This window comes from Tympanuchus pallidicinctus, unplaced genomic scaffold (assembly GCF_026119805.1).
Source record: "Tympanuchus pallidicinctus isolate F22 unplaced genomic scaffold, pur_lepc_1.0 scaffold19, whole genome shotgun sequence".
Classification (NCBI taxonomy): Eukaryota; Metazoa; Chordata; class Aves; order Galliformes; family Phasianidae; genus Tympanuchus; species Tympanuchus pallidicinctus.
Window position 1 is genome coordinate 16,305,821 of NW_026294710.1, and position 19,151 is coordinate 16,324,971.

The following is a 19,151-nucleotide window of genomic DNA, read 5'->3' on the forward strand; positions in this document are numbered from 1 at the left end:
GTATTGTAAAACGTTTGGGGAGGAAAGCTTATATATACCAGCTGACCTCTTCTTTGGCTGTGACTGTGTCAGATGAGATTATTTTATTGAATTGTCTGTGCATTGCAAGTACCATTACTGCAAAGGAATCTTATTGGAAAGCAGAAGCTAAGTCCCACACTGCTGGAATGATAATCACAAAACAAAAGACACGAGCTGTCATGTGCCTGCCTTTATCCCCTATGGCAGAAAAAACAGTCTCTGTTCAACTTCAATACAGATACACTGCTGAAGCTTCATGAGCTCCTGAAGATATTGAGGTTCATCTTTGCTTTAACAGATAATTTCCCCTCCATCATTGCTAAGTGAAGTGTTTTCCAGCACACTGAGATCTTTCTGTTCCCAGTGTGATCTTCACATCTCCTTTTGACTTCAAGAGTCAAATCCCTGAGGTACACAGCAGTTACATCTGCTGGACTATGGGGTAGGGTTGGCTTTGCTGCTTCTGATTGCTTTGTCACTTCTGACACTTCCTTTAGATTCAGGGTTGTAAATTCACAGGTACAAACACCCAGCTGGCTGTGCTCCAGTTGTGCAAGTGCTTAAACTCCATAAAATATTGATAAGAGGCAAATTGTGCCTCTTATTGGTGACAACATGAGAAGAAAAAAGAGGGGATGGAATAGACAACGTTAATGTCCCTTCACATGTTGGGAGCCCTGAACTGTGCAGCATCTATGATTCCTTTATTATGTGATTTTTGGTTGGCCCCAGTTGGATCCTCTGATCCTTGTGGGTCCCTCCAACTTACCATTATTCTGTGGTTCTATCAGAAGAAGTTCTAGTTGTGGCACGGACCCATTTGCACTGAAGTTCATCTGATGTTCATTTATGCTGTTCCTGTTTCCTTCTCATATTCTTACCAATGAGAGAGATTTTAATCTGCACGGAGACCTAAGTGCCTTTCTTACTGAGTTCTATAGTGACCATTTGCTCTGATTCATTATGTCTCCAATCACTTAGGGTTAAAAAGTGCATCCTGCCAAACCTCACAGAGCTGAGCTTTAGAGGAGTCAGGGGAGATGAGATGGTTCAGTTGTGGCCATAAGGACTTTGGCATTGAAAGCCAACAGGAACTTTTCCCTAAAGCTTCCCCACCTTCACGTCCCTGTCAAACTGGATTAAACCACCTCCCATATTTCAGTGAGGAAACATTCACAGCTCATTCTTGTCTGCTTCTTCCTTCCCAACATACAGTTGAAGGCCATGGGTGAATCTGCTTTGGCAGCAGCTCCTGGAAGCCCAGGTGAAAAATGCCCTCTGCTTCTTTTCCCTTTCTATGGTTCACAATACTGGGCTTGCAAGTGAAAATGAAAGAGTGGCTGGGAAGAAGTGGGGTTGTCTGAGGACAGCCCTACCCCTGTAGGTGCAGAGTGACCTCCCAGCTTCGTGTCAGGTGGCAGATGAAGTACAAATCACCCCATTGGTGAGAAACAACAGCTGTTTCGTTGAACCAGCCGACATTTTGGCTTTTTTATCTGTTCTGCTCTGCTGGCTGGAGACAATGGAAGCAAGGAGCTACTGTTCTGAATAGTGAATAATACACTGAAATTGTTCAGCATTTCCGAAGTTGCTCTGTTGTTATGGGGAGGAGTGAGGGTTGGGCATCGTTCCAATCCACTGTTATGTCTGAGTGCACTGAATGGGATCAGTGAGGTTTCGCAGAGCGTTAGAAACCCTAGAGTTACTCATTTCCTGTAAGTTCCCTTTAAAGATGTGTCTGCACAGAAAAAAAAAAAGAGATCCTAACGGGTGTCCCTGTGGAAGAAAGGGCGGCCCAAACCAAGCTCTGCAATGAGGCATGAGGCAACACCCAGCTACAAGGAAAGCCTTCATAAGCACATGTGTATTTTTCAGACATACAATCATCCGCTTCTGAGACAGTCACAGCAGTCTCCTGGGCTCAGCAGATGTGATTTTGTTTGTTTCTTTGCTTCAGCTTTTAGCTGGAGCTGTGGGTTGTGCTGTCTGATGCTCATGTCCAACTTTGCTTTCCCTTCTGGGAAAAACCTCCCATTGTGCTGCTGAGAGGCCCAGAAACTTTTGAACCGAAGGGACTAAAGCCATTGACCTTGTTTATTAATTGCAATCAGCTTGGCTAAGCGTATATCTCATTTTAAGTAACAGATGGAAGGACTTTGAGAAGAATAACAACCTTAAATGGAAGACTTTGGGTTCCAGGTCCCTGTGACTCAAGTGGCATGGCAGTGTTCTCAGCAGGGAACGAGCTGGTGGTGTTGGCACATGTTCACCAGCAATCAGGGCTTGCTGACAATCATGTTGTGAGTTAAAGTACGCTTGGAGGGAAAGGGAGGGATTGCTCTAACTCTGTATTTGTCTGTTACAGGCAATCATCAAATATTTACAAGATCATGGAGTTCTAATCCTCCTGACGTCCTCTGCATTGGCACAAGATGATGGTAATGCATGGAGACAAAGAAACCAATGCTTGGGCTTGAATGTCCTGCCCTGGTTTGGAGACAGAGAGTGAACACCCTCAGTCTAACCAAAACCTGTCACTTCATTTCACAGGATTCGACCCCAAGGAGCCTGTCAGCCTCCTGGCCCTGTTTCTGTTCTCCTCATCCCGATCGGTGTGTCTGAGAGGTAGGAGGTTCCCATTGCTGGTTTCAGATGCTGCATTTTGGGTGCAGGATCCTTCCCAGAGGGTCCTCGCAGGCACATTCCTCTTGAAGAGCTGATTTCTCTGTTCAACACCACCTACAGCTTTAGTGCAAAGGGTGTTAAAAGAGGAGAGCTGAATCCCATCTGCTTAGCTATGCTGCTGTCTGAACCAGGTCCCCGTGTTTGAATCCTTCACCACACATCCTTATCTCTTTACAGCAAGTTGATGTGTGTGAAAAATAATTGCTTTTCTTCCTCTCAGCCAGTTTTCATCAGCATCTGCTTTCTGCACTGACTTACATGATGCATGGGAGTCTGGCTTACATCCATGAAGGTGCTCTGGAGCTCTGCTCAGGGAGTATAACAACATGTGGCACTTGCTGGACCCTGCACAGAACTAATGTGGTTTGATAAGCAGCAGGAAGAAAGCCTACCCTGAAAAATAAGTGTATCATTTTCTGATGGTATATCAAGTGAAATGGGTTCTGCTGGGCAGGGGCAATCTCAAGTTCTCTCAGTATCTATGGGCTTTCTACTGCACTACGTGGAAACGCAGATCCCCAAGCAGGATGTTAACAGGGGCCTTTCACTCTGCATAAATCCTGGCTGGCTTTTTGTTGAGTCACTCTAGGGATGAGCCAAGAGACCTTTCATGCCAGCACGCACTGCTGTTGCAATTTATGTGTGTTTGTGACAACTGGCATTGCCAGGACATTGCTGTCACCCCTGAACATGAAATCAGCAGAAAAATCAACAGGACCTTCCTGCCCATTTGAGCATGGGCACCAGAAAGTTGTTTAGCCTCCAGCTATCAACTTTTAAGATCTGCCTATGAAACGGGCTTGCAGGTCTGATGAAGACATGATGGTAACTTGGCTATGAGGAGTGCAGATTTTAAGCATGTTGCTGGTGACTGTGTTAATTTGGCAACTTTTCTGGCTGTAAGAGAGAGATGCACACACTCAGAGTTGGTAGTTTGGATTTTCAGACCAGGGCAGCTGTAGGGTCAGGAAGTTTTTGCTGCAAAGTTTGAAGCAAGGGCGTCAAGCTGGGTGAGGTGATAGGGGGAAAATGTGGAGATCAGGCTGAAGGAGAGAACTGACCACTCATATTGAACCTCATAAAAGGGGGAAAATACCCTCTGGAGCAAAGGGTTTTCGTTTTTGGCAAGAACTTCATGCTGAGAGAAGGAGGAACGAGGCCTGGAGGTGTTTGTCTTGAAGAGGGTTCTTGTGCAAGGAGGTGGGACTGGACCAGACATACGAAGCATCTTGAAGCAGAGATGGCACAGGATGTTAGTAGGAGGGTTGCTGCAGACGTTTAGGGCTGATGACGGAAGCATGGGCAGCCAGAGAACAGTGAAATGAAAAGGCAGCAGGAGGGAATAATGTTGAGCAAACGCTCCATGTTGTTGTGTGACACGGTCTGAACGCTGATGGCTTCCAGATATTTTCCCCCTGGTGCCAGTAAGGCTCCTGCACGTGCTGTCCCATTTCTTCCTGTGAACTGCATAATTCCAGCCAGCTGTGCCTGTCCTCTGGGACTGAGATTTTACTTTATGGCTTCTCCTCTCTGTGATGATAAGTTACAAGAAGATTTGGGAGACAGAAAATAATGGCAACTGAAAGGGACAGGGACAAAGAGAAAAGGGAGTGAAGCGCACGCACATGTTTAAAATCGCTCAGCTCTAACTTGAAGCATGAATAATGTTTTCCATTTCAAAGCCAGCAGCCTCTGAAGCTGTGTTCTTCCTGTCCAGACAGCCGACAGGAGGAATGTAGGGCAGCATAACACTCACTGTGCAGACGTGCTGCCGTGTTCCCCAGCCAGGCTCATAGGGATGCCTGGGCTTGCTGATAACAAGGAGCAGCATTGCCAGTGCAAGGCAGCACAAGGCCAATAGGTGAAGAAAACCATGCATCTCAGAGAGTGAGAGAAGTTCCTGCCTGCCCCAGGCGTGCCTGGATTTAGTCTTGCTGCGAGGGGAAATGATGGGGAAGGATGCTGGGGCTGTCAGCTTGGCCCTGCAGCCAAAAGAAACATGAGTTGGATTTTAATATGCAGATGGGCCAAGCCTGCAAAGCATCGGACTGGCTGCAGTCTTGCAGTGGATGAATCATAGAATCCTTAGAGTTGGAAGGGATCTCTGAAGGCCGTCCAGTCCAACTCCCTGCAATGCACAGCGACACCACAGCTAGATCAGATTGCCCAGGGCCTGATCCAGCCTGGCCTTGGAAGTCTGCAGGGATGGGGCATCCACTACGTCTCTGGGCAAGCTATGCCAGTGCCTCACCACCCTCACTGTAAATAATTTTTTCCTTGTATCTAACCCAAATCTACCCTTTTTGAGCTTGGAACCGTTTCCCCTTGTTCTGTCACCGCAGACCTTCCTAAAGAGTCTGTCCCTGCCTTCCATGTGCCTTAGCATAGCTTCCAGGAGGATCTGCTCCATAATATTCCCCAGCACAGAGGTGAGGCTGACTGGTTGGTAGCTCCCAGGATCATCCTTTTTACCCTTTTTAAAAATGGGTGTGATGTTGCCTTTTTTCCAGTCACCAGGGACTTCACCTGATTGCCACAACTTTCCAAATATCATAGAGAGTGGCTTGGTGACCACATCAGCCAGTTCCCTCAGGACTCTGGGATGCATCTCATCAGGATCCACAGACCTGTGGATGTTCAGGTTCCTCAGGTGGTCACAAACCTGACCTTCGCTCATAGTGAGAGGGATGTTGCTTCCCTCATCCCTTCCTACCAAACCAAATGATTGTGGGCTGTGTGGAGAGCAGTTCTCAGAGAAGACCAAGGCAAAAAAGTTGTTGAGCACCTCAGCCTTCTCCTTGTCTGTTGTTACCAGCCTACCTGTATCCTTCACTGTGGGCCCTCCTGGACTTTCCTTTTTTTTTGTTTGAGGTACCTGTAGAAGCCTTTCTTGTTCTTTGCATCCCTTGCCAAGTTCAGTTCAAGTTGGGCCTTGGATTTTCTGACCCCATCCCTACACAGCCTAGCAGTTTCCTTACAGTATTCCCACACTACCTGTCCCTGTTCCCACTGCCTGTGCATTTTCTTCTTGCTCTTCAGTTTGACCAGCAGGTCCCAGTTCAGCCACGCTGGTCTCTTGCCTTCCTTTCCTGACTTGCTATACCTGGGGATGGAAAGCCTCCTTAAAGATGTGCCAGCTCTGCTCCTCACCCTTGCCCATGAGGACTATTTCCCAGAGAAACACCTGACCATGGGAAGACTCTCTATCCCCCCAGTCTCCCTTCAGACCAAGTTTAAAGCCCTCACAATGAGCCCCATTAGCTTTTCCCCAAGGACCCTTTTCCCCCTTTGAGAAAAGCAAACCCCATCTGATGCCCACAAACCCAGTACCACATAGGCTAAAAATCCAAAATTCTGGCAACAGCTGCAGTCACACTTAAAGCTAAAGTCACTACTTAAAGCTAAGATCCTTTGGTTTGTTTCTGTGTCCCTATCCACTACAGCAGGCAGAGAAGAATAGATGACCTGTGCATTTGATTCCTTTAGCCACCATCCTTAGGCCTTGAAGTCCCTTTTGATGGCCCTTGACCCACGTGTAGGTGATCTCTCCCTATATTGGAAAGCAGTAAGGAGTTGTGATCTGGCAGCTGCTCCAGGCTGGATAGTTTCCTAGTGACATCCCTCACCCGAGCCCCATGAAGACAGCAGACTTCTCTATGAAGAGAATTCAATTCCCTGTAGGGAGGAATCATCTACAACCAATATTCACCTCATTAGTGAAATAGTCTTGGTGTTGGAGGAAGGTTTGGTTTGGTTTTGTTAGCATGTCTAGATTGAGTAGCCTGTTATCACCCACATCCCACACCTTACACAGAGGCACCTGGGGGGGTTGAAGCAGGCAAGGAGAGTTTTCATTTCATTATTTTCAGAGGTCTCAGTCCTGAATGTTAAGACTTCCCAAAAATTGCTGGAATAAGGGGACAAGACTGCAGAAGGGAGCTCTTGGATACACCAGGGGTCTTTCATCCTCGGTTTATCCACTTTTGATTCCTGTATGCCATTCTTTTGTACCTTGCAAAAAAAAAAGACAAACAAACCCGATAAGCTTTTTGTGGGTTGGCTTTGGGGATTTGCTCATGCCTTTCATGTTCTCTTATCATGTAAGAGTAAAATGATTTGGGGAACGTAATCCTTTATTGATATAAGTAAAATTCTTTTCTTTTTTCAGTTGAAGGACATAATCTAAAATGTGAAAGGAAAGCTAGTGACATCTCTTTGAAAATAGCCTCTGTTTTGCCTGGACTTCGCTATGCCTTGCAGAAAGCCACCAATTCTTCGTGGGGGGACGCGCTCGGTACCAACGTGTGCATCAAACAGCACTTCCAGGAGTATGCAAAGCTTGAAGAAAATACACAGCAAGCCTCCAGCCAAATCACAGAAGCTCCCTGCTCTTCTTGCCTGTCACCAGCCGAGGATGAAGGTATTAAATCCTGCAGAGGACACTCCGAGCAGTCTTTCTCCCAGCTGCAGCATTACTTCTCCAATCCCAGCAGCTACACTCTGGAAATGTCAGCTGCCTTAGGATGCTTGGCTGGTGCTGCTCAGTCTCTTTGCAGCAACTCAGAGACTGACTTCTCTTTAGCTGTACCATCAGACCCAATCCCTCCTGACGTAACAGGTGGAAACCTAAAGGCTGTTCTAGGGCTGGAGCAGAGCAAAGGGCCCACAAAAGATGTCAGTGCATCTAGCAAGCTGTGGGTGAAGCAGAACAAGAGGAAATCCAGCGGAACTGCTGTGACAAGCACCAGGAAGAAATGGTCACCCCTCAAGATGCAAATACATCCTGTGGGGGATAGCAGTAGGAAAAGGAAAGCAACCAAGACAGTCAACATCACGTTCTCTTTTCCTAAAAAAACAGGGCTTACAGCCAACTCCAATGAGCCCATGCTTAAATTAGCCCATTTACAGTTTCCTCACAGAAGGAAAAGAGGTAAGTGCTAAATAATTGGGGCTGACTTCCTCCTGCTTCTCCGGGGTATCCAGCTTGGATAGATGGCTTTATTAGGAGCCACGTCTCCTCGTGTTCCTCCCGGGTGCTCAGAGCTGATGGATGTGGAATAAGTCCTTGCATGCCCTCCCTTTTCCTTGTCCCAGGTGCAGAGGTGCTGTCTGCAGAATTTGTGCACAAAACACAGTCTGAACCTGTCCAGAAAAGAACCTCAGCTCCCAGCAGTTCTGGCTCAGAAACAAAGAGACCAAAGATGCTGAAGAATTCGGATGTGAAAAAGGCTCCTGTTACTGAAAGCACTGCAAAGCCAGTGAAGAGTCAGGTGATAAAAAGCGTGGCTAACAGGCCATCAAAACCTCACACCAAAAAGCCAGCAGAAAGCGGTAAGAATGCTGCTCCTTATGGAAATATTTAGCTTAAAAACAGAGCCATCCAACATCACTGTCAGGTCATGACCAGGTAGTGATAACAGCACATTCAGCAGCTGCCAAAAGGGCCTTTTGATACTTAGGGTCTGGATTAGGGTCAGGTCCGTTACACTGCAAAACCAGAGTGGGGCTGTTAAACCCTTTGCAGACAGACTGCAGTGGATTTAGGAGGCAGCTAGGATAGTCCCAAAGTGCAACGTCTGCAGGTGCTGGCTGGGAGTCTACTTTTCAACTGAGCACCAGTATTGGACTGCCAAAACAAATGATGGAACAGGAGAGACACTTTCTGCTAATTTGTTATGTTTTCTCACACTCACACTTTGATGTCTTTTCAGATTTGTCTCTGGTCTTTATTTTCCCTCTTCGTGGAGGCTTTCAAGACTGGTTTTACCACTTTGGCTCAGTTTATCCAATTTTCTCAGTCTGTTATTGCCACATGCTGTCAGACTTCCTGATACGTGGCAGTTTTTATTAGCTCTGCTGTCACGTGGAGGTTTCTGGAGCAGTTCTAGCCAGTTCTCTGGCGTGGGCAGTGTGTAGGGTGGGTCCTGCTGTTGAGTTTGGTTCATTCAGAGGAGTCTGCCCACATTGCTGTTTGTAACTCATAAAAGCTGAACACCAGAATCTGCCAAAAATGCAAAATAAGAGTGTTTAGCAGTGAAAAACACTCAATTGATGTGTCCCACATTTGGGTGCATTTCCCAAGGATATTAAACGTAACACAAAACTCCAGCACAGTTCTTATCTCTGCATCCCATGCCAGTGATTTCTGAGAATTACCCACTTCCTGAAGTCAGGATCCAAACTCTGGGTCCTTCTGCAGCACCCATCACCTTCATACCACAGAGGTTTTGGGGTTTTTATGAAGGTGCAAAGCTCGTGTTGGAGAAGCATCCTTTTCCTGACAAACAGGTCCTTAATGTGGAGATATTGGAGAGGTGCTGGATGCCACAGCATCTGTCTAAATGCTGTTCATTTTGAGCCCCCTCTCTCTGACCTTCACTTACTCTGTTTTTTTTTTAATGCAGAGTGGAAGGATCCATTCTCCATCCTCCCAAGCGAAGTTTCTTCCCAAAGCCAAGCAGCAGACAGCCAGATGGGTGAGATTTATCCCAGCAGCATCTCTGGCCATGCTTTCGATACGAAGGGCAGTGACTACGAGTCCCATGCCTTGAACTTGCTGGCAGACCTGGCTCTGGGTTCCTGTATTCCTCCCTTTAACCTCGTGGACAGCAGGATGATCTCTTTGTCCTGCAGCTCATCCACTGACTCTGCCAAGGAGCAGCAGAGTCATCGTAAGCCCAAGTCCTCACGCAGTGCTTCCGACCACGAATACCACAGGGTAGACAAGCTTGCAAAGGCAGCTGTCTCGTCTACTAAAGCATCTCCAAACCAGAAGCTTCCCCCTATTGGAAAAACAGAATTAAAAGACTCAACTCCTATTCCTGGAGAGAAAAGCCTTGGGCTTAACAGCAAGAACAGCCAACAAACGTGTGTGCTGCCTCCAACACAGGAGGCCACCGAGGTGAACAAACACTCCTTCATCTCCTCCGAGCACTCCTACGCCTCGCTGATGCCTGAGCACTCAAAGAAACACAGAGGTGTCCCCTACCCTGGCTCAGTGCCCTCCAGAAATGGGACCAGGAGCTCCCGAGCAGCACCCCTGGTTGGGAAGGTCCTGCCCTTCCGCCACCAGAACAACACCTGCCCTCAGAGCCCCTTTGAGGCCACGATGGCAAGGCGCAGGAGCAGCCTGCGGCCTCCGAGGCTAAAAGAGGACTTTGCCAAATCCCACACGGTCAACCACTGCGGTGAGTCCATGAAGGTGACGTGCCAGTGGGAGGAGGAGTATCTCTTCCATTTGGACAGCAGGTACACCAATGATGCCCTGGAGAAAACAGTCATCCGTGCCTTGCATGGGTAAGTCAAGCCTGGAAGGCCATCTGCAGGGGACATCTCCTGCTAGAGCTCTTTGGGAATGGGATTTCTATGCTTTTTTTTCCCTTTGCTTTGTATGATGATTGCCCTTTTCACCATGCTGAGATGCCCCATTTTGTTGTGTCAGAGCTCTGTGCCTCTGGAGGTAGAATGAGTGCCTGGAGCTGTGCACGGAATTGCCTGTTTGCAGCTGTGAGTGTCTCTTATTTTCAAGTTGGAAACCACATCAAGTAATGCAGCTGAGCACTTACAGCCCCCATGCACTGAGGTTTAGCACTGGAAATGAGTTACCTTTGTTAAGCAGAGGGAAGAGGAGGGCATATAGATGTCTGTGCTCATTGCAGGGGAGTTGGATTAGATGACATTTAAGGATCCCTTCCAACTCGGATGATTCCATGACTTCAGGCTGTGTTTGCTTTCTCTTCCAGGCCTTGGGACTCTGATCTACCCGATGACGTGGAAGAGATGAAGCTGATACTTCACATGTGGGTAGCTCTGTTCTACAGCAAGCCCAGCAAACTCCTGAGCAGCACGAGGAAGGTGGTGGAGCACAGCAACCCCAAGAAATACGTCTCGCTAAACAGCACTGGAGACTTTTTTGAGCTGAGTGAAGACAGTGATGATTGCTTTGAGTTGGAGACGTGCCCTGCGGATTCACGATCAGACCCTGACCAGACTCCTAGCAGCTCTCTGGATCCCAGCACACACTGCCAAGGCTGTTTCCACCCAGAGGAGAGCCCTGCAGACTCTCAAACTGATGCTGATGGGACTCCTGGTGTTGTAGATAGTACGGTATCATCCTTTTCAGGGGAGGAGGAGCCTTCCTCCACAAGCTCAGAGAGCCCTTCTCTCACTGAACACGCAGATCAGAGCAACCTGGCTGGAAAATACAGAGCTGAGGAGTGTGTACATGACATCTCAACTGTCACTGAAGTAAGAGCTTGGGGTGTGGGTGCTATGAGCCTGCAGGGCACACGATGCATTTTGTGCAAGTAGGTTCTTGTGGGAGGAATGGAGCAGGTGTGCCTATGAGCTCTCTTGGAGTGAGGGAGTTCAGCTCCCTGAAGCATGATACATGAAAATCACTCAACAGTTTGCTGCCCAATGCACACATGCACAGGGTTCTCAAAAAAAAAAAAAACACCCAGAAATTTTCAGGCCTCAATTCCAGTTCACAGACTGAGCTGTATCTCTGGGCTCAGAGAGAAGCTGTGTCCATCACTGACTGAGAGAACAGGAGCACAAAGTGTGGGAATCCCAAAGAATTGGAGCTGGTAAATATCAGTTTTCTCAAGGCCACATAAACACAAGCATCTTCTCTCCAGGGTCTGAGCAAACCCTCAACCACTGGACTTCTCCAGACCCTGGAGAGAAAACTATTGAGCAAACAAACCCTCAGTCACTGGAGATCCAGCATGGCTCAGTTTTTTTAATCAGTCTAAAGGTCTGTGCTCTTAAATGAGGGAGAAGGAAAAACACAACTATCCCAGGATGGGGTTTCAAAAGCCTGCCTGTCTCCTCTGGGCATTTTCCAGCTTGTGAATGATACTTACTGGGATTTCAGTACCGTTTGGTCTGTTCTTAAGCCTCTTCACTGTATAAAGTAGGTAAAAAGCTTCAAATCCTTTCGCTGGCTGTCTGTGGGCATGGCAGTGACTCCTGTGGGGTAAAGGTTCAACTTGGACTAATTTGGAAAGCAAACTTATCTCCACAGATGCCACTGGGGTGGTTGTACTGACAAAGTCTGGGTTTTTAAAATGTCTTATGTCCTCATGTATGGGATTTCTCAATTCCTGTCTTGAAGGTTAACCTCTGAATTATGTTGTTTCAGGTTGAGCCACTCAAGGAGGAACTGATGGATGCTGGGATGATCCCCAGCCCTTCCAATGAGCTTGGTGATGCTGGTGAGCCCCAGACTGTGCTGGGCAGGGAAAACCCACACGGCCAAACTCTGAATTTCAGCCCAGCTCCCCAGAGTGATGCCCTGTGTGCTCAGCATGGAGGTGGAGAGCAGCCTGAGAACAGATGGGCAGGTGGCCCCAGTCCTCCTGAAGAAAGGGGGAGCATGGAAGATGCTGGACATGGTATGGACAGCAGCTGGGCCACCAGCGATGGACCCCAACGTTGCCGTGATTCGATGCCCTCAGAAGCAAGTCTCAAAACTCACTCAAACCCCATTGGATTTGGTGAAGAAGAGAGGGAATCACAAGACCCCATAGGACATACAGAAAAAGAGGAGGAAAAGGTGGAGGAGGGGAAAAGAGAGAAAGAAGAGTTGGAAAATGAAAGCACGTTCGCAAGACCTGTCGATTTAGCATTTTCAGAAAGAGGTGATGTAGAACTGGTGAATTCAGCACCTCCAAAGGACTTTGGCATTCCTGGAGATGGCCCTATGTCCATCCCCACTGCCTCTGTGTTACCCTGCGAGGATGGATCAGTGCCAGCGCCGTCGGGTGGGACTGGGGCTAGACCTCAAGGACTTCCTGGTGATGCAGCCCTCAGCCTGAGTGCTCTGCAAGAGCCCTGGGGGACTTTGGCCACCCCAAGGGCAGAGACAGATGGCGTGGGTTTGGCACACGCAGACGGTCCCGTGTCAGTGCTGCCGTTGTCCCCCGTTCTGAGCCTTGTCCATGGGGTTACCGTCACGAGCAGCTGCCGATCTGCCAGGGAGATGCTGAGGGATGGGTTGGAACAGAAAGATGAGGATCGTGCGCCCTCTGCAGAAACACTGGGGCTTGCTGGGAGCAAAACTGCCTGCACAACTGGCCCTGAGTCACCACGAGGTCAGGAACCCTTCCTAACCCAGTCCCCTGATGCCAGCTCTGTCTGCTTCGATGGAGGAGCTGATGTGGGGGCTGCTCCGGGGGACCAGTTGGCCACAGCTCTCCTCCAGGCATTCCTCCAGACTCCACCAAGGAGTGGCCCAGGAGGGAGCCTTTCCCAAAGGTGTGCAGGTGATGTTAGCACTGAGCTCACTTTGCTGAACGCTGGTGAGTCGCACCCAGACCAGAACGAGGTTTTGGAACAAGGGCAGCGTGGCAGTCCTTCTGCCAACCACACAGATGTGCTGGATGAGCCCTCGGGAGCATGTGATGGTCAGGGCTTTGCCTTCAGCTGTGCAGCCTGGGCAGGTGGCTCTGACACTGAGGCAATCACTGATGTGTGCCTCTATGCAGAGAAGCCCCCTAGTAGCAATGAAATGAGCGTAGTTGATGCACCACAGGAGCTGAAGACCTCTCTTTGTGACCTGTTAGAATCAGGTTCTTCCTCCTCAATGAGAGAGGAGGAGCCTGTTGGTGATGTATCACCTCTCACTGTGGCCCAGCACCAGCAAAGTTCTCCAAACAGCCCATCCCTACCTTCCCCCCATCAGGACCCTTCTCACGGTACTGCTGCAGACCCTCATTGCTGCTTATTAGAGCAAAGTGAGCAGGAACCAGGCCTGTGCCCACATGGAAAGCCCTGCAAGACAGTGGCTGCTGTAAAGGAGAGTGTGGCCGCTGAGAACCCAGCACTGGATGGCTCCTTGAAGCCTGAATGTGCAGAAGGAGTGAAGAAGGACTTGGGGCTGTGCCACGCAGAGCCTGCAGAGAGCTCTCCTCTGGATATGCTGACGCCTGGAGAGCCAGGATCGAGGCCTTGTTCTCCTCTGCGTGGGCACAAGGCTGAGCCAGACCCAGTCTTTGGCACGGGCCCCAAAATGAGTCCAACTCGTGCTCCAGATGCTGCCCCAAGCTCCAGCTGCATGGGACAGCTACCATCAGATGCTGACAGCAGGTGTGCCTGCCCCGGGAGCCCTGAGGAGTGCGAGGGAGGAAGCAGCATCCCTCCTACCATCCCTGCATCATTTGGAGCAGGGGAATTCATGCCCGTAGGAGAGCCCGTGTCTTTGTGCAGCCAGGATGACTCCGCTGTGTTGGCTGATCCAAATTGTGCTGATGAAGAGTTGGAAGAGGGAGAAATCCCTGTTCAGTCAATGCCAACATCGCTGCTACGTGCAGACACTGGAGAGAGCTTAGAGGTTAGTGACACTGGGGACATTTTGGATGCTCTTCTGAAGGCGAAACGCTTCCCCAGCACAGAAAAATGTGTGGGTTTGAGCTGGGAAGATCCATCTTACAGGTCCCCCTCCAGTGACTCGGACTGGGAGAAGCACTTGGGACGCACTGCTCACCCCCTTCTTACACCCAGGGGTTGCCACTGCTCAAGGTCCATGGGTGCCACGAGGACTGACTGCGATTCCTCATCCTCCATGAGCTCGGGCTGCTCGGAGGGATTCAGTGAGGAGTGGGGATCGCTGAGCACTGAGGAGGGCTACTGGTGGCCCACCAGCCAATGGAATACCAGCAGCAGGCACATGCCACCCTATGTCAATATCACGGACAGCTGGGGGATCTCCAGGGATTACCTGAACTTCACGGTCACCACAAAATGCCCGGGCAGGATGGGAAGCTCACAGGGGCAGACTCATTTGCTGGAGTCACTGATGGGGACGTGGAGGGATTTTGAAGAAATCACCCAGCACACTATGGACATGGAGCATCTCCGTTTCCATTATAAGCTAAAACAGATCCTAAGGAGTGGGACACCACCCATTTCTACCTCCATTTTTCCTAGAGACTGCTCTCCCCAGCCATCATCTGTGCAAGGAGCTCCTGCCCCTCACTCCCTGCGAAGCAGGAGCCCTTTGCAGGTGACAATCCTGCCCTCAGACACACGGCCACGTGGCCTCAAGTCCCACCAGCAATACAGCCACCACAGGGACTCCTCCCATTGCACTCCATCGTGGGACACCTGCTGGTGGCAGAAGAGCAGAGCCAGCTCCCCAAACCGGGGCTGTGCAGCTCCTTTCCATCTCAGCAAGCTGAAATATGAGAATAAACTGAAGGACTCCCGTGGGGACATCTCGGTTATCCTCGATGAGTACGCAGAGTTCAACAGGGTGATGCTGAGTAAGGTTGACACAGAGGGGGAGAGCAGAGGGAAGGGTTTGGCACACGGGGAGACCATCAGCGCTCGGCGCTGCACGTCCCTCCCCAGGAGGACTGCTGCCTTTGAGGATGTGATCTCAGAGCTGTGCAGCACGCTGCAGTTCCGCCTGCGCAGCGTGGCCGAGGAGGCGTGCAGGCAGCCTGGGATGTTCTACCTGGTGGAGACAGGAGAGGAACCCTTCTTTGCAAGAGTGAAGGTAATGGTTGGATGGGGATGGGAGGCTTTGGGGTCAAAGCCAAGGGCAGAAGGAGAATTACTGAGGTTGGATCAAGTCCAACATCAGCCCCTCATCATCGTGCCCGTTAAAGCATGTCCCTGAAGAGAATCATAATCAGTAAGGTTGGAAAAGACCTCTAAGATCACCAAGTCCAACCCCATCCCCACTGTGCCCACTGACCATGTCCCCAAGTGCCACATCTCCACATTCCTTTGATGCTTCCAGAGACAGTGACTCCTCCCTGGGCAGCCTGTTCCAGTGCCTCACCACTCTTTCTAAGGATTTTTCCCTAATATTGAGCCTGAGAAGCTCTCATGCTCTACAATCAGGAACCATCACAGCTGGCTCTTGCACAATTGTGAAGATGTTTCTTCTACAAGCACGCAACAATTTCTCTTTCAGACATTGCTGAAGAAAGATGGCCACGTGGAGATTGAACCTCTGAGCTTCTGCAGAACAAAACACCAGGACACCAACTGGCTGCTCGTCATCATCAGGAACGAGGACATCTCCTCACACATCCACAAGGTGAGGGCTGAGGCTCAGGCATGGAGCTGCCCAGCACAAAGGACCCAAAATGGATTTATTTATGGGAACAGAGCCCTTCAGGTGAGCTTTGGCTCATGGGCTGCAGGGAATGTGCAGCAGATTGATCTGCCTGTAGCAGCCACGGTTGTAGAGCTGGGCTACGGAGATGTATGCATCAGGGTGGTGCAGACAGAGGATGAGGTGGGCTCTCAATGTTCTCTTGGACCACATGCTGTTTTCACAGAATAATTCTGCCTTGAGCAGGTCCCGTGTTTGCTGAGGCTGAAGCACTGTCCCAACGTGGTGTTTGCTGGAGTGGACAGCCCTGAAGACATCGCAGATCAGACGTACCAGGAGCTGTTCCATACTGGTGGCTTCGTGGTGTCGGATAGTGAGGTGTTGGAAATGGTGACGTTGGGTGAGTCCCTCGTTTGGATGCAGATGATGAGCAGGTTCAGCTCCTGGCTCCATCTGCAGATTTACCAACTATTTACTTCCAAAAACACCACGGGCATCCTCTCCTAAAAGGGAGCAATTTTTGCCCTCTGATCGGTGCTTGAGACCCTATCTGCATAAATGGGTCCATATCATGGCTCCCAAAAATATCTAAGTACTGGCCACCAAAACCATTGGGGTGGAGCAGGGGATGTGTAGTGATGTCCAGCCTGGACAGGGAGGGCAACAGGGAGACCTGTTTCTCTTCCTTTTCAATGGGATGAAAAAACAGATTCACGTTCCTCCTGGAGATGTGCAGTGGTAGAACAAGTCTCACACTTTACCCTGTTCAGAATCAGGGGGATAAATCTGCAGCAGTGGGTTTTCAAATGCTGGGATGGTATCCCAAAGAGGCTGCGAGCCCTCAGCTCACCATGGCAAAGCCCTGAGGGCCCCACTGTGCCCGGCTTCCAACAGGACCCTCGCTCACCCTTGCTGTCTCCCCAGGGCAACTGAAAGAGGTGGTGAAGGTCCTGGAGAAGCTGAACAGAAGCGGGAGGTGGAAGTGGTTCCTCCACTACAAGGAGAGCAAAAAGCTCCGAGAAAACGTCAGGTAATGGCTGCATAGCTGCAGATCCTTTGTCTTCAGTGTCCTTGGCAATAGGGCAAGGATGTAGGCACCACAGCGGAGCGTGGGCACGCAGGGAGTGTTGGGTGCCTCCAGCTGGGCTTTGGCATCTCGCAAGATGAACATGAAGGTTTTTACATGACAGCTCCCCTTATCAGTGAGCGTGGCATTGCCAGAAGTCGGTATTTGCACAGTCACAGGTAAAACACAAGGATTCTTTTTTTAATCTCTATGAGGGAGCAGCAGGACTGGGACCTGGAGAGAAGCTGGCCCAAAATGCTGCGCCTCGCACAAGATCCCGGATGAGGTAGAGCTCTGGCAGTCGCCCTGTGCACCCTGCTGCATCTCCATAAGGCAGCTCCCCCTCTCTTTGGCACATGAGCTGGTTTGTTCTCAGCGAGCAGAAAATACTGCAACGAGCAGAAAATACTGCAACAAATGGGGAGAACTCTGATCCTCTCCCCCCTGAGCACACAGCAGTGGCACACGGTAGTTTTTAAGACCCGGTTTCTCAACCAGCTGAGTTACGACAGGGAGGTGCCTCAAAGCTTTGGGCAGCACAGTTTGGTGAGGATTCGAGCTTGTGCCCCTCTCCCTGCAGGGTGGATGCCAACGCCCATAGGAAGAACTTGATCCTGAAGTCATGCCAAGACCTCATTGAGGTGCTGCATTACCACGCGTGTGATTCCAGCTCGTCCCCCAGATCGGAGTACATGAAGTGCTTGTTGAACCTGCAGGTCCAGCACGTCAGCGCCAGGTTTGCGGTGTATCTCACAGGTGAGGGCAGGCTCAGGGCACCCCCTGACAAATACTGCCTCGTTCAGCTCTCGTTGCTGCTGCAATGGCTGATTTGAGGTGTGGAAAAGCAGCTCTGCACCTTGAGTCAGTGTGCTAACAGGCAAAACAAACAGATTTTGGGGGGAGGTCTGCTTAATTTTGGCAGCTGTTCTGAGCCCGGGGGTGGCTCTGTGTCACACGCTCCTGGCTGAGGCTGGGAAGCTCTCCCATTAATCTGCAAAAACAGAATAACTGTGGTGTGATCTGGGGGTATTTTCTGCAGTTTTCAGAAGAATCTCCTTTGCACGTCTGCCTTACAGTGCCACTCTTTTTGCAGAAAAGCCCAGCGTCAGCAGAGACGTCTTGGAAAACAAAGGGATCCTCGTGGCTGACATCAGCACCTTCCTGGGGATGGCACAGAAAGTGGCTGCCCCGTTTAGGAGAAGCTGCTGGTAAGAGGGAGCTTGAGATCAACCCCCCCCCCAGGCTGCAGATTGAGGCATAGGGATGGGATGAAGAGCACCAGGAGCAGCTCCTGGGGACTGGCAGGGAGTTGGCACGCAGCAAGAACTCGTGCCAGCATCTCTGTCCTGCTGTGACAAAGCTGCACAAGGGGCAGCTCCTCTCTGAGCCCTGCAGTTCTGCTCGGGGTCTTCCAACCCTCCAAAGGACAGCCCCAAAAGCACACAGTGGCCAGGGGAAGGGTGACTTCAGTTCTGTATATAGGAATTATTTAAAGATGGCTCAGTGCAAATCCTCTTGCAGATTTGCTTCCTGCCATCGAGTTGGGCGTAGGACAGAGGTTTTGTTAACGTTGCAGTTTTTAAGTTATTGTGGTGGTTTTTAAGCAATTAGTGCAGCTGACAAGGAAAGGAATAGGAAAACCAAATGTGGTTTACTTGAGGGGTAGAAGCAATACTGTGAGCTCTGGCTTTCCACATGACTGTTACTGTACACAAGTGCATGTGTTGGATGCTGGGGGGGGGGTAAGGGGATGGGGTGTATTTCAAATGCCATTTGGGGACCATTGTCAGACTCTGGGGAAGCAGAAATTCACTCTACACTACATTTCAAGTCACCCACGTTGCCTCCATTTCATTGTGGGGATGTGAGTCTCCTCCAGCAGATGGAAAACCCTGTAAGTGCTGGAAAAGAACCTCTTATTTATAGTAACTCAGACCCATGTGCACCATGAAGAAAACAGCACTGAGGACCTTTGTCAGATACCCTCTGTCTTCACGTGGAGAACATTTTGTCCTTTGTTGTTTGTTTTTTTAATGAAATGACATAAACTGTACAGGATGACTTTGTACATAGTTTGACTAATAAAAGCCTGAAGCTTTCCTATGGACCTTCTCCCTTACCTGTGCTCACCCAGCAGCTCAGGGCAGGGCAAGGCTGCTCCGTTGACTTTTTTTACGTGCTCCTAAAGTAAGCAATAGCCGAAGCCACAGCAGCGCCCTGCAAAGGAATCGCGGCAGCAGGAATTACCAGTACTGCTTGTAGGCGCCAGGGGGCGGCTGCAAGGAGGGAGCGCGCCGGGCCTGCCTCCAG

General features: G+C 49.9%; 1 protein-coding gene across 1 annotated transcript in view; it reads left to right on the forward strand.

Moving 5' to 3' along the window:
* The window catches only part of TASOR2 (transcription activation suppressor family member 2), a 33,148-nt gene extending 14,208 nt beyond the window's left edge, over positions 1-18,940 (forward strand). The window contains exons 12-23 of the mRNA XM_052680798.1: positions 2,387-2,459; positions 2,572-2,646; positions 6,875-7,636; positions 7,801-8,037; positions 9,111-10,002; positions 10,449-10,953; positions 11,852-15,208; positions 15,632-15,757; positions 16,022-16,175; positions 16,700-16,805; positions 17,422-17,597; positions 17,935-18,940. Coding sequence (XP_052536758.1) covers positions 2,387-2,459; positions 2,572-2,646; positions 6,875-7,636; positions 7,801-8,037; positions 9,111-10,002; positions 10,449-10,953; positions 11,852-15,208; positions 15,632-15,757; positions 16,022-16,175; positions 16,700-16,805; positions 17,422-17,597; positions 17,935-18,053 — 6,582 coding nt within the window. The 3' untranslated portion in view covers positions 18,054-18,940. The remainder of the gene's footprint in view (positions 1-2,386; positions 2,460-2,571; positions 2,647-6,874; positions 7,637-7,800; positions 8,038-9,110; positions 10,003-10,448; positions 10,954-11,851; positions 15,209-15,631; positions 15,758-16,021; positions 16,176-16,699; positions 16,806-17,421; positions 17,598-17,934) is intronic.
* The last annotated feature ends 211 nt before the right edge of the window (positions 18,941-19,151 follow it).